Below are 15,256 nucleotides of genomic sequence, written 5' to 3'. Positions count from 1 at the left end.
GGATACCAGTAGGAAAAATGGAACTTTCCAGATTAACTTTTGAATACCAGGGTACTAATCTGCATATCCACACACATCCGCTGTGCTGCAGTTTCAAACTCAGTGGGCTTGGAGACATCCATCCAGTTGTCTGTTTATCATTTATTTACACGGCCCATGTTCGTGCTTCGGCCCTGGCTTTATTTACTAATCAAACGATTGGAGGGGACTTAATTATTCCACTCTGCGGGCTGTGGGGTTTTCAGCAGCCGGCAAAAGCGGCTGGCAATGCAATCGGAATTCAGGCGGTGTCCGAAGACTCCCAAAGCAAGCTCCAGCGCTTACTCGATTACTATTACCGAGACGGCGTCCGCGTGGACCAGGACAGCAGCTCTGAACTCACAGGTTCATTAAATCCTGGGGGTTGGGGGGCTCTGAGGTTTCACAAGAGGGTACGGGCTCATTTCCATGCTAATTTTCGGAGCTCATCTCGACTTGAGTCCATTAGGGTCGCCGGGCGACTGAAGTTTCCTTTTGTTTCCGAGGGAGCCAGCCGCGGCGGGAGCCGTGAAGAGGAGCTGGGGGCGTCGACAGCTCGTCCGGGCCCACCGAATTCTCCAAAGTCAAAGCGTACATATAATTTAGTCTGGCTATTGCCTCCACCCCCATTACGGAGCTGGCGTGAGCCCCCAAATTGTGAGCTCATTTCTGGCTTTCAAAGTGATCCGGAGCAGCGGGAGCGGTGGGGGAAGTGCCGATTAACCCCGAGGAAACACAGGACGGGTTTCTTGAGCGGGGGAGATAAAGGCCTTTGGTCTGCTAAGAATGTTTTATGATTATTTCCAATGGATCGCCGGTTCACTAAGTAAGTCTCCCCCAACTCCGCCATCCGCTGCTCGCTCATTGATGTTCCCGTTCGAGAAAGTGGTGCGCTTTTAACTGCTATCAGGAGGGATTTTTTTTTTTGCCCTCTCTCACTTCAAAGAAACTGAATCAACCTCAGCGACTCGCTTCCCTCTGTTTTCCTGGCAATCACGAGAAGAATGATTTGGGAAATGGAACTCCAGCCGGATTTTCCGACCTGCGGACCTAGGAACGTTGAACCGAGCCTAGATTTCCCGCAGGGCAGTAGAGAAAGAAAGGAGGTGTCATGTGACTCATGCTGCGTTTTCCGGAAAGGATTGCCCTCCGGGCTGTAAGCTTCACTCGAGCCTACAGGCAAGTGACCCAGTTTGGTTTCTCTCCTGCCAGACCTCGAATCAAGGCCTTGTCTGGTGTCGAGAGTTTCAGCTGAAGGAGACGCTGAGGACAGGTCCTTGCTAAGAATAGCGTGGCAACAACAAGCGACCTGAACGGGTGACAAAGCGCGAGAAAATCTTCATTTTTAAAGTGGCGTTAATGAAAACGCTCCGGTCTGGCTGTGAAATAAAATGCTTGACGCAGCACCATCATATCTTAGTAAAAAATTAGATTCCTTAGTTCCCTCCAGGTGGAAAAAAACAAAGTGAAGAGCAAACCAATCGGCGGCATTAACCGGCGAGACGTGGCGCTGCCATCAATTCCGCTGCCATTGTCTCAGAGTAGCGTGGAAGCACCACTGCACAGAGGCAAGTACCCTTTTCATTGCCTAATCTGGAAGCTAACAACTTGCCTGCCTCGGAGCAGGTGGGAATGTCGGATCCAATATGGGCTGGACGCCGGAGACGACTACGCGGTGCCTCATTTACGAGCGCAACCTGGGCAGAGTTGCCTTCGCCGTGTCCTGGCTTCTGAGGAGAAGGCTGGAAGTTAATTGAAACAAACCCCGCCTGCTATCCTCCTGGCCGGGAACCGAGCCCTCGGAAGGCACACTAATCAAGTCGGCGCTGTTTGTTTAAACAAACCGGACCACCCCTCGGGCTATGCAGAGATTCGGAGGATCCCCAGAAGAGAGGGAGCAGGAGAGGCGCGAGCTCTTTTGGAAGGGGCGGGGGATACTTAGCTCGTTTGTGTGCTGAGCCCCAGTAGTGCACCATCCCTCTCAAATGTTGATTTATTCATGGACGAAACAGGGAATAGAAGAGCTTCCAGTGTTCTGTTAATCTGAAACATTGTTTTCTCCTCACTGCTCCAGCCTGTAAATGGTTTTAATTGCTTATTTATTTATGTATTTATTTATTTATCTATTTGGGGGGGGTTGTGGGCGTGTGGGATATAGTTGGTTCTTGCTGTGTGGCACCTTGCTGTGTGGTACTTGCCGTATTTGACAGGAAGTCCATTAATTGCCCCCTAATAGGATGCATCTGATTTGTATACTACTCGCTAACCCCCAACCACGCCCCTACCCCTCCTGTTGACAGCCCTAAAAAAAAGTGTTAGAGCATGGCTGAGTTCTCATAGCTGGCATGTTGATATTGTGTTGTGAATATCAGGGCAGGAGCGTTGAGCCAATAATGGCTATAGAAGGCTCCCAACAGCAGCCTTGTACTGAACAGCAAATAATCTATGGAAAACTTTGCTGCAAGGACTCTCATTGCCATGCAGCATGGTGATGCATAAATGCAGCTTTTTGATGACTGGTGCTTGAAGCTTGAATGTAATGCTATACTTTGTACAGCAGCTTGGGCTCCCTGAAAATAATTTGCATAGAAAGCGTTTCAAAGACTCCATCAAATTTGTATTGCATCAGTTTATCAAAGTATTCAATTCTAAGTGGAATCAAAGAGCGAAATCGATATTCCTTTCTTGTGAAAGCTCAAGAGAGAACTGATAGTGCAGCCCAGAAAGTGACCGTATTTAAACTGAACATCTAGAACAATGTCTGACCATCCAGACACTTGTAAGCAGTGAGAGGAGGCAGTTTTTATTCATTTATTTATTTTTAATCAGATCCACAAAGGAGGAGCGCTTCTTTAGATAATTGCAATTAGTATTTTTGGCTCGCTTCTGAGTCTTGGACATGGCCCAGTTTTGAGTATTCAGAACTGGAGTGCCAGCCAGTGTGGCAAAGTTCCAGGCTCTGGGATTCTGCCCCTGCTCACTTGGTTCCACGTTAGTAACTCCAGGAGTGTGTGTGTGTGTGTGTATGCGTGCGCGCGCATTTGTGTGTGTGTGTGTGTGCGTGCGTGCGTATGTGTGTGTGTGTGTGTGTGTGTGTGTGTGCTTGTGCGCGCATGCAGGCATCTGTGTCTGTGTGCATTAGGGGGTTAGTGGAAGATTTCGCCAAAGCAGAAATCATTTACCTGCAAAGTGGGGTGCCTGTTTGCTGCCAGTAGGTTTTTTACAAAAGGATCTCAGTCAACACAGATGGGGTCCCCCTCCCAATCGCTGCACGGCTCTGCTAAACGCAAAAACAAGGAGAGCGATCCATCAAGACATTCACAGCTGTCATCAATAAAAGGGAGAGAGGGGCGCGCACAAGAATTGTGTAACAAAGATTTAATTTGCCTTAACTCAAAGAGTGACACGTGTGGGACTGAGGAAGCGTCGATTTGGCCCAGCGCACATTACGTCTGCCACCTGGCATCTGTCTCCCTTTCCTCTGTTTGGGAGCACCGCAAGCACATTAGCTACAGTACGCTTGACAAAGATTTTTAGGGGGAAGTATGTCTGTGACATTGGCTTCTCTCTTTTTTCACTGCATCAGATTTTCTGGAAATTTCTATCATAGGTGACTGACTTGTAGGTGAGGTTTTCCTGTTGTTCTTCTTTTTTCTGTTTCAGGATACGGTTTATTTTCTGGGATTCAGTGATTTGAATGAAATTACTGAAGTAAACATTCACAGCTGTGTTGGTCTGTGTATTTTTCACAATGACACAAGAAAAAAAACAAATTCTCTATAGAGGATATGCATTGTAAGAGTAACCCTCGATTTTAGCAGACATAAATTAAGCAAGAAGGCGTTTCGTTTAAGAAGCCATCTGGTGGCTTAATTATACAATGAGGCAGTTTTTGCATCAATAAACCCAGCTAATGATTTAGGTACACTCAGGCAATCCAGTAATGAACCCCAAGCACTCTGGATATTTAAAACTAATGAGACCGACTCCTCAAAACACAGAATCCTGTAGCCAATCGCTGATTGAAGAAACAAATCTTTGCTCTGTATCGCCGTGCGCGGCGAGCCAACGAGAGGCATCCCTCCAATTAAAAGGTCTGTTGCCGGGTGCCTTTTGACATGTCTGGATAACTGTGTTTTAGAACGGAGCCATCTGATTGCATCCTGTGGAGTATGCACCACCACTTGTCATCCTAGCAAATCCTTTTATCGTACATGGGTAGAAATTAGAGAACCTGCTATTTCTCTCCTTTTAACGTGTCCTTGAGATTGTCCGGTTGAAATTTAAATTATACTCTGTGTGACTTGAATTATTCAAATATCAGGCATATTTAAAATGGGAGGGAAGGCGAAGCAGAGGAACTGAATGCTCTCTGGGACTTTTGAAAACACAGAGCTGCTCTGTCTGTGAAATAACAAATACCAATCTAACACTTGAACGAGTATAACCCTCTGTACATATTTTGCCCGGCATTGCTTTTCAAGTCAAGCATTAAATCCTCCATGCTGATAGTTGCAGACATGCACAAGAGCAGAAGAAGAAATGCTTTACCTGGAGTCTACATGCGCAACAGCAGAAGAACAAAATGCTTTACCTGGAGTCTACATGCACAAGAGCAGAAGAAGAAATGCTTTACCTGGAGTCTACATGCGCAAGAGCAGAAGAAGAAATGCTTTACCTGGAGTCTACATGCACAAGAGCAGAAGAATGAATGTTTCACCTGGATATTTCATTATATTTATTTTATATACCCCCTGTAATTAAATAAGAAGTCAGAAATCATTTATTTATTTATTTGCTCTGCAATAATAACATATTAGTGTTAATGATTACAAAGAACCTTTAAACTTAAACTTTAAACATTACTGTCAAAGTTGCTAATCTTGTAGTAGCACCCCTGTATTGTGAATGTGAAAGGTTATAGAAAACGGTGGGCAGCTATTTATCATTTCTTCTGTTCTCCAGGTGGCGAACCTGGCCTGCTCCATCTCAAACAACGAGGAGGGTGTGAAGCTGGTCCGGATGGCCGCCACACAGATCGACAGCCTTTGCCCACAGGTGAGAACCCCACCCACTTCTTTCCCCCTGACCCATCAATCTATGATGACAGTTGATCTCATTGAGGCTTGGGGGTCGCATCCTCTAATCAATGCAGCATCGAATGAGCCAAAGTCAAATGTCGAATGCATGGCTGTGTTTCTAACTATATACTTTTGTTCCGTGTGCTCGTAGTTCTTGTAAGAACACACCTCCGGGTACACTTACAAGAGTACGCTTATCGAGTGTATGGGACACCATGGCCGATGGCCCTTGTTCTTAATATGAAAGGGGAAAAAAGTTAGAGTGTGAGTGGGCGCACGATATGATTTGTGTAAATTTCTGGGCAGGCTGGAGGGTGGGGGGATCACTGCATTGGTGAGTGAAGGGGGGACCCAGAATATTTTAGAATTCAAGGTGCAGGCTTTAATACAGCTGCTCTTCACTCCCACCAAGATTCGATTTGGAAGGACTGGCCTCCAGCAAGTCAAGGATGGCACTTTAAATAAATAAATAAATAAATAGAAGTGATTATAATTTATTGCAGCCAACTCTCTGCTGTGGCATTTAAAAAAGTAGTCTTTAAAAAAATAAATAAATAATGGTGACTGCAATTTTTTTTTTTTTTTGATTGCTGTGAAGGTCCTATGCACTTCAGACAGTTTGGTGATTGTTATCAGTGATTAAAAGTCATAAAGGTCATCAGCAATTGTGAAATCTGTTTGAAATTGCAATAGCCCTGCTATTTTATGCACAATACACAGGCTAAAGGGGGAGGGTGGGGTGCAAAATGCTTTTATGGTTTACCACTTTTTCTGTTAGTATTTCTGTAAAAAATAAAGATGCCACATCAATCCTTTTAGGCTTGAACAGGGTAACAATACATGTCTTGTGGCTTGAACTTGTTCTTTGTGAGCTTTTCTGGAGCACCGTGTACTGAGAGTCTTAGAGATGTCTTCCACTTAGTGGCCGATTGACATCCGGGACTGCGGTTTCTTTAAGCTCCCCTCCAGTCAGCGGTTTGTGAAAAATAATTGAGACCTAGGAGTTAAAAAAATAAAATAAAATCTCCTGTTTGCACTGCTGCCCTCTCCATCATTTGGAGAAAAGTCTGAGTAAAATTGAGAACCTTAAAACCTGTGTAGGTAAGAAAATGGCTTCTGTGCCAAGCATTTGATTTGTAATGCCTAGATAAAAGCTCACTCTGTTTTTTGTAATTTGGTTGAATCTGAGGACAAATGCACATGAATCCGCACTAGTGTACTTTACTTAGTGGTCAGGCCAATTACACAAAGTGCTGTTGTGACACTGGCAATAATGATAAATCGGATCTAAGCAAATCTAGGATCTAAGGCTGTGGTGAAGTCCATATGGCGGCCCACGCTCAAATCCATGTGAGAGTCCTCCCTTGTTTCTGGGGGCTGGATTTCCAGTCGTGACACTTTTTGCCATGTGATCTCATCTCACTCTGTAATCCTGTCTTTCTTCTCCCTGTTGGAACAGAATGGAAGAATATACAAAAGGAACACAGAGTGCCCTTTAAAACAAAAGTGGACAATTACTTTGAAGTAATGTGGACCCTGTCCATCGCTGATAAATATTCCGTCTCAAGGTTTTGGAAAAATTGGAAACAGGGAGAGCCAGAATGACAGCAGTGGTGTTGGTGATGACCATAGGTATCTGGATAGAGCAGAATGCCAGTGCCCTGCTGGTACTGTCAAGGGGCGTTGTTTCCCAGAGGAAGCATTACATTAATAAGGTTTGCACTCGTGAAGCTGCCCCTACAGGGGTGATAAAAATCCGGAGTCTTTTATAGTCCCCTCACTTCAGTGAGGGTTGGCTGTGAAAACGCCCGACAGAAAATCCCTCTACCCGTGTCCCCGTCGCCTGAACCTGCCTGCGCCTCGGTCCGTTCTCCCGCCGATGTCACCCGTGCAAACATTTTCCCGGACAAAGTGAAGCGTGGCCTGGCCGGGGTGTTACCTCAGAGCCCGAACGCAAAGCAAAGGCCCCGAAGCCATTATCATACGCGTCCGCAAAGACCCCCGATCCCTGGTTCTCTCACCTGCCTCTCGGCTGGCGGAAGCGGCGCCGTGCATTTGTGCGGAGTCCCGAAATAGAACAACCTTCATGCCTTCGGACACGCGGGATTAAGACAACGATGCGTGTCAGCCTCGTTACCGTTTCGCCGGCAGAAAATAATTGCATCCAATCACAAAAGAGGTTTCCTTTGATATGACGGGAAAAGGAAGAAAGAAAAAAAAGGCAGAGGCTAAAAGACACGAGTAGGGATTATGCTTTTGGGAATGGTTGTGCAAACCCTCAAAGGTGTGGAGTAGTTTAAACAATTCTTTAATGATTTCCAGATTGACAACATTTTTGAACAAATGGCTGTAAATTCTTTATTTTACGTTGACATACACACTGCCTGTAGTTTGTAAGCTGACAAAATTAGATCTCTTTCACCCTCTCAGAAATCTCTCATCACTGCAAAACAAGCCAGATGATTTATGATGATTATTTATGAGATGGGAAACTATAACACAACCAAAGAATATGTATATGAAAATTCAACCTTTAATGGCATAACTACAGAGAACAATTCCATTTTCTGAGAATGCTGCCTGCATGTTGATGTCGTGCGTAGCTTCTAAGGTCTTGTACACACTAGCATTAAAACGCTATCATAAAACCCCTCAGAGCAAGGATTGAAAACATTTTGAAACCCATAACAGGTTTTAGCCATCAATTTGTATAGGATGGGTTTCCGAAGCCATCTGTGGAATAATTCCTAAATAAATGTAGTACTGCCACAGAAATGTAAAACATCTTTAGTTGTACATTTTTATTGATTTTATTGTAATAATAATATTTTATCTCAATATTGTGGCTGCTGATTGCAGCTTGGACGGACGGAAAGGCAATGTGTTGCAAACATTTGAAAAGCAACAAATTGATCTATGTTATGTTTTTTAAACTGTAAATGGCACCATGGTTACCAAGTAACATGAAAGATCAAGCCCGCTGTCAAGGAAACTTACTACATGAAGTGCATCCTAGGTTTAGAAACAAATACCAAATATATTAGAGCAGGGATCAGCAACTCGCGATCCTCGAGGGCCGAGACCTGCTGGTTTTCCACCCTCCCTTTGCCTGGGAGTCAGGTGTGAAAACAGTCTTGCCAATCAGTGGCACTAATTACCCGGGAGAAAAGAAAACCAGGGCTGGATTTGGATTCGAGGGCCAGAGTTGATGATCCCTGTATTAGAGCAATGTGTACAAAACCGGCGAAGGTACCTGAAAGCCTCTCAGCCAAGACGTTTCCGAAACGTTTCGGAACTAAAACCGCTAGCGCGCACGAGTCCTATGCCTCGCTGTGACTGGACGCCTGGCCGCGCGTCGAAGCGGCGCGCTGCTCATTGCCACGCGTGTCTCCCGCTGTTTTTCAGGTCATCAATGCTGCGCTCACCCTGGCGGCCCGCCCTCAGAGCAAGGTTGCCCAGGACAACATGGACGTGTTCAAGGACCAGTGGGAGAAGCAGGTCCGCATCCTCACCGAGGCCGTGGACGACATCACCTCCGTCGACGACTTCCTGTCCGTCTCAGGTACATGGAGACCAGGCTGAGAAAGTGTGACTGGTTGTCATGGAAACGGAAAGCACTGAGCCACCTGCCTGTGTGAAGTAGTTATGTTGTGTATGCATAAAAAGGAAAGTTTTAATCAACACTTTCAATCAAGCATACCTGTACTTCTTACTTATTAAGAAGTATTGGTATGCAAAAACAGTGTACTTCATTGCAAAATAATAATAATAATAATAATATGCGAACTGGCCTCTCATTGAGGATGGTGCAAGCATTTGCACTCCCATTCTATAGGAAGCAGTAACACTTTATATAAGCCTCTTTATTTTGTGCAAGTTAGCTGAAATGCTTGTTGCAGGTGGGTGATGAAAAAGGATTTTTACAGTGAAACTGGAACGAAAATGTCATTCTGCTTCTACTTTCATGCACTTTAGACCCATACAAAGCCTCATGGTGTCTTCTTTTGAGTGGAACTGGGACCCTGTTATTATGTCCTGTTTCAGTGGCTTTTATGATTGGGTGGTTGAATGAAATCAATGCCAAAAGGAGAAATCTTTTTACTCCATTTTTAACAGTTTTTTTTTTTTAAAAGAAAACAGAATGCACATGAAAGCCCCTAGTTTCATATAATTTTCTTCTGTAGATACAAGAGGCTTAAAAAAATAAAAATAAGATCCTACAATTCCTGCTTTATACCTTCAGATAGTGTCCTGTGGAAGTACGTCCTATGATACACTTCTTTAAATCTGGGAGAAGGAGGGCAGCAGCTGTGTGGGGAACATAATTTCACATGCACCGATACTTTCGCTTTTGTTATATTTTCTTTTGAGTTTTATTGGCCTCAAGGTATTGTTTTTGGGTTTTTTACTTGAGGTGCATCATGGGAAAATCCAAAACCAGGTAAAGTGCATGAAGCCTTTGGACCCAAGCAGTCGTCCACATTTCACGACTCAAACTGTTACACTCTGACTCTTGTTTTGATTCCTACACACTTCCTGTGGTGCATTCTATTACTCATTTCACATAAAGAAAAGTGTAAAACCCTAAACAAGAACATTTTGGGATGAATACATGGAACAATACTGTACTATTTAAATGTGTGCCCAAAAAAACAAACAAAAAACAAAACATGAATTGTGTGGCCCTAGGATGGTTATGACCCTAAATGGCTGCATAGAGTGTTTAAACCAGCAATCAGCTCTGTGATTCTATGTATAACAATAATGTGTGTGATACCATTGACTATGGGATCTACAGGCTATCAATTACACTGGATGAAACACTTTATATTTCTGCATAGTTCGTATAACTCACGCAATCTCTATTTTTTATGGATATGCACAGTTGTTGTACTCTGGTAGAAAGTAGTTTTCAATGAAACCATGCACAGCAATGTCTATGGATGTCCGGGAGTAACTGTGTCATTATATATTTTGGGTGAACTGCTCTTTAAAAGCCTGAAGCCTTAGTTAAACAACACAGTTTAGCAATACATTATGCAATTGCTGATTCTACAGGTACAATATGCATTGTAGAAGTACGTGTTTAACACCCAAGCAATGGTTTACACTGATATTTAGATATACATTACACATATAGACACAGAACCTGTAGCATTTTGTTATCCACAATATTCAAAAGGAAAAAAAAAATAAAGAAGTAAACTAATAACATAATGTATTATCTGTCTGCCCAACCACATGCCCAACTTGAACATTCAGTTCTCTTCTGTTTTTTACTATTTTATTATTATTATTATTTTTGCTTTGCAATCAGGTTAATAGTTGCATTTATTTTATTAAATCTGCGTTTTTGTAAGTGACCTGGAATGTTCTGGACCACCGTGTTCCATTTAAAGTATATAATATGCCTTTAAAATAACTGAAATCAACATTTTCTTTTGTTTTGGTGAAGGACACAGCCATTTGTACTTCTGGATTTCCATTATTTTATTATAACATCAAAAGCAATCTTTCTAGTTCAAGTTCACCCAGACTTGCTTTATGTCTGTACAGGCGGTGTGACAAAGTTTAAACGTGAAAATGATTAGTATAAAATGTTTCTGAACATAACAACTCCAAATTTCAAACCTGTGACATTTATAAGACAGGTAATTAAGACATATTTAATGTCAAACTGCAGTGCATGCTCAGTGACATATGGAAAATCTTATTAAATAGTTTCTGAATTCATTTGTATTTAATTGGCTTGAACCAAGGTGCACTGAGTCAGAGTTTTGCAGAACCAGGTTAGTGAAGAGCTAAACTTATTAAACTCTACATTAAATATCAGAGATACAGACCTCAGATATATAGTCACAGTATGTGATTTTGACTTATGAATGTCCTTATTAATACTGCTGAAAAAAACAAAACATAAAAAGTTAACTTTGATAAAACTGTAAATAGTGTTTATAAAAATTGGTAAGGGCCTCATCATAGCATTATTACTAATGAATGCATTGTGTGAATGTTTGTGTGGGGGTGTGGGTGTAGGGAGATCAAAAATTAATTCACAAAAGCATGTCATTACTGAAAAAAGATGTGTATTGTTTGGAAAGAAAGAATGTTTTCTAATGGGATCCTGCTTACCACTAGTCTGATTGTTGGTTATTAACCTAAATTAAGGTTCATTGATGCAAATGTAAATTTACCTTAAAATACAATAAAATTACCAGTGAAAAGCTAGTGCTCCAAAGCAAAAAAGAGAGAATACTAAAATAAATAAATAAAAATAAATAATAAAATAAAATTAAAATTCATTTTTTTTTCTTCATTTTTATGCTAGCTCAACTCATCAATCTACTCATGATTTGTGTTAAGGGCAAATATATTTTTTTTATCCAGCTGACTGTATCCAATATTATTCAGTTAAATATGTCTACATTTTAATCTGTGCCAACAAAATATTCTAGAGGCTTGTTAGGCTCGATGACTGTTTTTGAGCTTCACACACAAAACCTCCCTTTTCTGTTGCCTCACAGAGAACCACATCTTGGAGGACGTCAATAAGTGCGTGATTGCACTGCAGGAGGGAGACGTGGACACTCTGGATCGAACCGCCGGGGCCATCCGAGGCCGGGCTGCCAGGGTGGTGCACATCATCAATGCCGAAATGGAGAACTACGAGCCGGGAGTGTATACCGAGAGAGTCCTGGAATCCATCAAGCTGCTGTCTGAGACGGGTGAGTCCAGAAGCCGTCCAGCTGAGGGGAGGGTCTGAGGTAGTATATATCCACAGTGCGTGTCTTATATTGTAGTGAAGTCCAAGTCTAGTCTGACGTTCTGGACAGAATTCAGTCAAATTTTGACAAGCTGACATGAAATATATTCAGCTATCATATTTCGTACCCCATCCCCCCCCACATTGCAAAACTGTTTGGCGAGTCCATCTGGCTTTTTCGTGAGTATGTCAACCTGTGTTAAAAAAAAAAAAAAATGAAAAAGAAAAAAGAACACTCATATTCAGTTGACATATCCAATGTAAGTCAACTTAAAGGTAACTATCAACTGAATCTGGGTCGTTCAAATCTGGGGTATCAAAACTAACTGACAACTAGTTGTGGCCCCTATCCAGTTTGTGATGGTTTGTGTGGGCCCTAGGTGGCCTTCTTGGATGCAGTGTAGTTGCTGTAGTTGCCCTGGGAAGCCACCTGTTCTATCCTCTGGCAGTCGTTTAATCCTGCTTAATCTTTTATCTGTTTTCCCCACACATTTACTGTTGTCTGTCCACACTTTGGGATTTGACCAACCAGGCTCCCGGCCAAATCATGGCTCAGCCCCACAGACATAAAGTACACATCTGCTCTCAGTGCATCCGTTACCACTGAATCGCCATTTCTGGAAGTATGCTTCGAGAAAGGCATGTCATGTTTCAAAAACTGTGCATTTGTGGATGGTTTGTTTTTGCAAAATATGACCCGTCTCTCTTGCTGGGGTGTCACGGGCATTTTTAGTGCGGCCTTGTAGTAGCCATTTTTTTCTTTGGAGCTGTTGTATTCTGTCGCTCTTTGACAAGGATGCAGTGATGAAATGTCAATGGAGGGCTAGCGAATGTACTGTGACTGTTTAAGAACGGAAAGAATCTTTGTACCGTGATTGTGAGCTGAGTATCTGAACTGACAGGAATTTCACTGTGATTTATTTTGACAACTGAAATATGAGTCGTAGAAAAGAAGCTGTTTTCAATAACTTTGATTTATTTCTTTGTTTTACTATGTTAGGCAAGGTGTAAATTTTTGTTGGCTTGCTATACTTGAAATATGATTGAAACGAGATTTCAAATGCATCATATTTAGCAGATTATGTTCTTGGAAGTGGATTCTCAGATTTAAGTTATGTGAATTGAAATGCTGCACAGGAAATGAATTGGAAGTCAACAAAGGATGCTGCTATTTTTATTTATTTATGCTATGAATAAAAGTGTTAACTACGCAAAGTGCAGAATTTACAAAAAACAAAACAAAAAAAAAAAAAAACAACAGATTATTCTTATGTAATAGGCTTTAAAAAAACAATGCATACTTGTTTGAGCATTTTCAAAATGTGGACAGATTGAGAAGTGTGGTAATGGCCTAAATGAAGAGCAGGCTGATTGGCAGGCATGCAGGCTACATGTGAATAGACAGGCCACGTGGTTTGACCTTGTGGCGTTCTCTCATGTGTGGGCTCCACCACAGTGGTAAATATTCCCCATTAGACCAGATTTACCATGCCAGGAAATCCATTTTTTTCATTATTTCCAATCTGCCGCGATAATTAAGAGTTGCAATTAACTCCCCAAAGCCTCTCGTTGTCGGTGTGTCGCAAACAACATCAAAGCAGTTACTTGTGTCATTAGCACCAGCTGTGACTTCAGCACCGGAGTGTTGCGAAGGTAACCACAAAAATAACCATATTGATGTTTTTTTTAGAGAAGGTGTAATAGGATTCACACAATCTTTGATTTTTCATCCACTCTTATTGTAGGATATGTCAATATGTGATTACAATGTTCTGTGCCAGTCAATTTGAAATGATAACAATTTGCAGTGGATTTCGATCAATTAATTCTGATCGGTGGGAGCCATCCTCGATACTTAGCATTGTTATGTTTTCTTTTGTAAATCTTTGTAACAAACTGCAGTTACTTTCATTTTTTTCTCACAGTTTTGCATGCCTTATTGTACATAGGTCATCACTAAAAAGCCTTCCCTTAGTGTGGGAAAGTACATGCCCTCTGAAGCGTGTGTTGCCAGGGGGCAGCTGGTTCAGCTGACTGTGCTGCCCCCTTCCCACTGCTCCAGTTTACCTTTTACATTCAGACTGGGTTTTGGGCGTCTCCTGGTTCCTACAATCTTATACAGCGCTGCCACATGCCACCTGTGTGATGTAGTCTAGCCTCAGAGGCTCTCTCTCACACTCGGATTGGGTAATTACAGGACACCTTAATGTTTCTCAGGAAATGATTCGCTCGCGGTTTGGGGCCACACCCCCTGTGTCCTCGGCACGCGCCTCCGCAATGCCCTCGCTCGCCATATAAGGTCTGCAGATTCCGCTCGGGTTCTTAATTGGAATTTAATTACCCTGTTATCTCCCTTTTTACGTTCGCCTCTCTCTTTTCCATTTTATTTTATTTTTTTATGTCGGTTGTATTGTTTGTCTTAATGACACAGTATAATCACTTTTTAATGCTGCACTTTTTCAGTGCATGTTAGTGTTTGCGTGCTGTTAAGCACTTTGGGATTTCTAAGCTCTGAATTACGACCCAAAAGCCTTAGTCCCCAGGTAGCACTATAGCTGGCAACATCCTGCTCCAGGTTGTGTTCATATATCGCAATATATTGTGAATGTGTGGACGTTTTTGTGCAATGAAAATTATATTTCATAGCAGTGAAATACGTTGTAATATCTTAAAGCGGAAGCAGCTTGCATATTTTCTTGGATATTATTATTATTGACAACATATTTATTTCAATATGTTTTCACATATATTCCATATCGGGAGGCCATTTTGTGCATCTGTAGCTGGTAAGAAACTTGCGCATGCCAAAAGAAAAAAAAGTTAATGTATCCAAGGAGACCGCATTGCCTTTCCCTAATGTTAGAGGAAGTCTGCATGCCCGATTGACGGCCTTAATTGATATAGAACAGTCAAGGCTGCCGGCTGACGCTGATGTGATGCTGTTCACTCCGTATAGTATTTCTCTTTGATGAAAGGCTATTGGGTGTCTCTTGTTTGCTTTTAAGAGCCTCCATGCAGATCTGATGGCACCATAAACCACCGCTATCGATTCTGGAGAATGTTTACCATATATTCCCATCCCACCCACGCCCTCCCCCCCACCCCCCGCCCGGTCGGTAGGCTAAACCACTGAGCAGACAGACATTTACATCTTGGGTATGCGCAGAGATGGAGGAAAGCGTCTCTCGGGCAGGTGATTAAGAGCGGAGTCTGGAAACGGAGGGTCAGTCGCGTGCGTCTTTGTTCTCCGAGGCTTCGCGCCGAAGGGAAACCGTTCCGGCGAGAGCGCCTCACGCCTAGAGCGTTCGCGGACCTGCCTGTCCATCCTACCGGCGGTTCGGCGTTTCCGTGCCGGTCCAACTGGTGCCGAAGCCTTTGCGGTGTTCCCACGCCC

General features: G+C 42.7%; 1 protein-coding gene across 2 annotated transcripts in view; it reads left to right on the top strand.

Annotated features, from left to right (window-relative positions):
• Positions 1–15,256, top strand: part of ctnna2 (catenin (cadherin-associated protein), alpha 2) — a 360,420-nt gene that overhangs the window by 313,438 nt on the left and 31,726 nt on the right. For both annotated transcript variants that reach the window (XM_064335132.1, XM_064335133.1), the window contains 3 exons: positions 4,984–5,076; positions 8,505–8,661; positions 11,624–11,824. In XM_064335132.1, the coding sequence (XP_064191202.1) occupies positions 4,984–5,076; positions 8,505–8,661; positions 11,624–11,824 (451 nt within the window). The remainder of the gene's footprint in view (positions 1–4,983; positions 5,077–8,504; positions 8,662–11,623; positions 11,825–15,256) is intronic.

The sequence above is a fragment of the Anguilla rostrata genome, chromosome 5 (assembly GCF_018555375.3).
Source record: "Anguilla rostrata isolate EN2019 chromosome 5, ASM1855537v3, whole genome shotgun sequence".
Classification (NCBI taxonomy): Eukaryota; Metazoa; Chordata; class Actinopteri; order Anguilliformes; family Anguillidae; genus Anguilla; species Anguilla rostrata.
The sequence above is the reverse complement of the archived record's forward strand: the minus strand, read 5'-3'. Positions and strand labels throughout refer to the sequence as shown.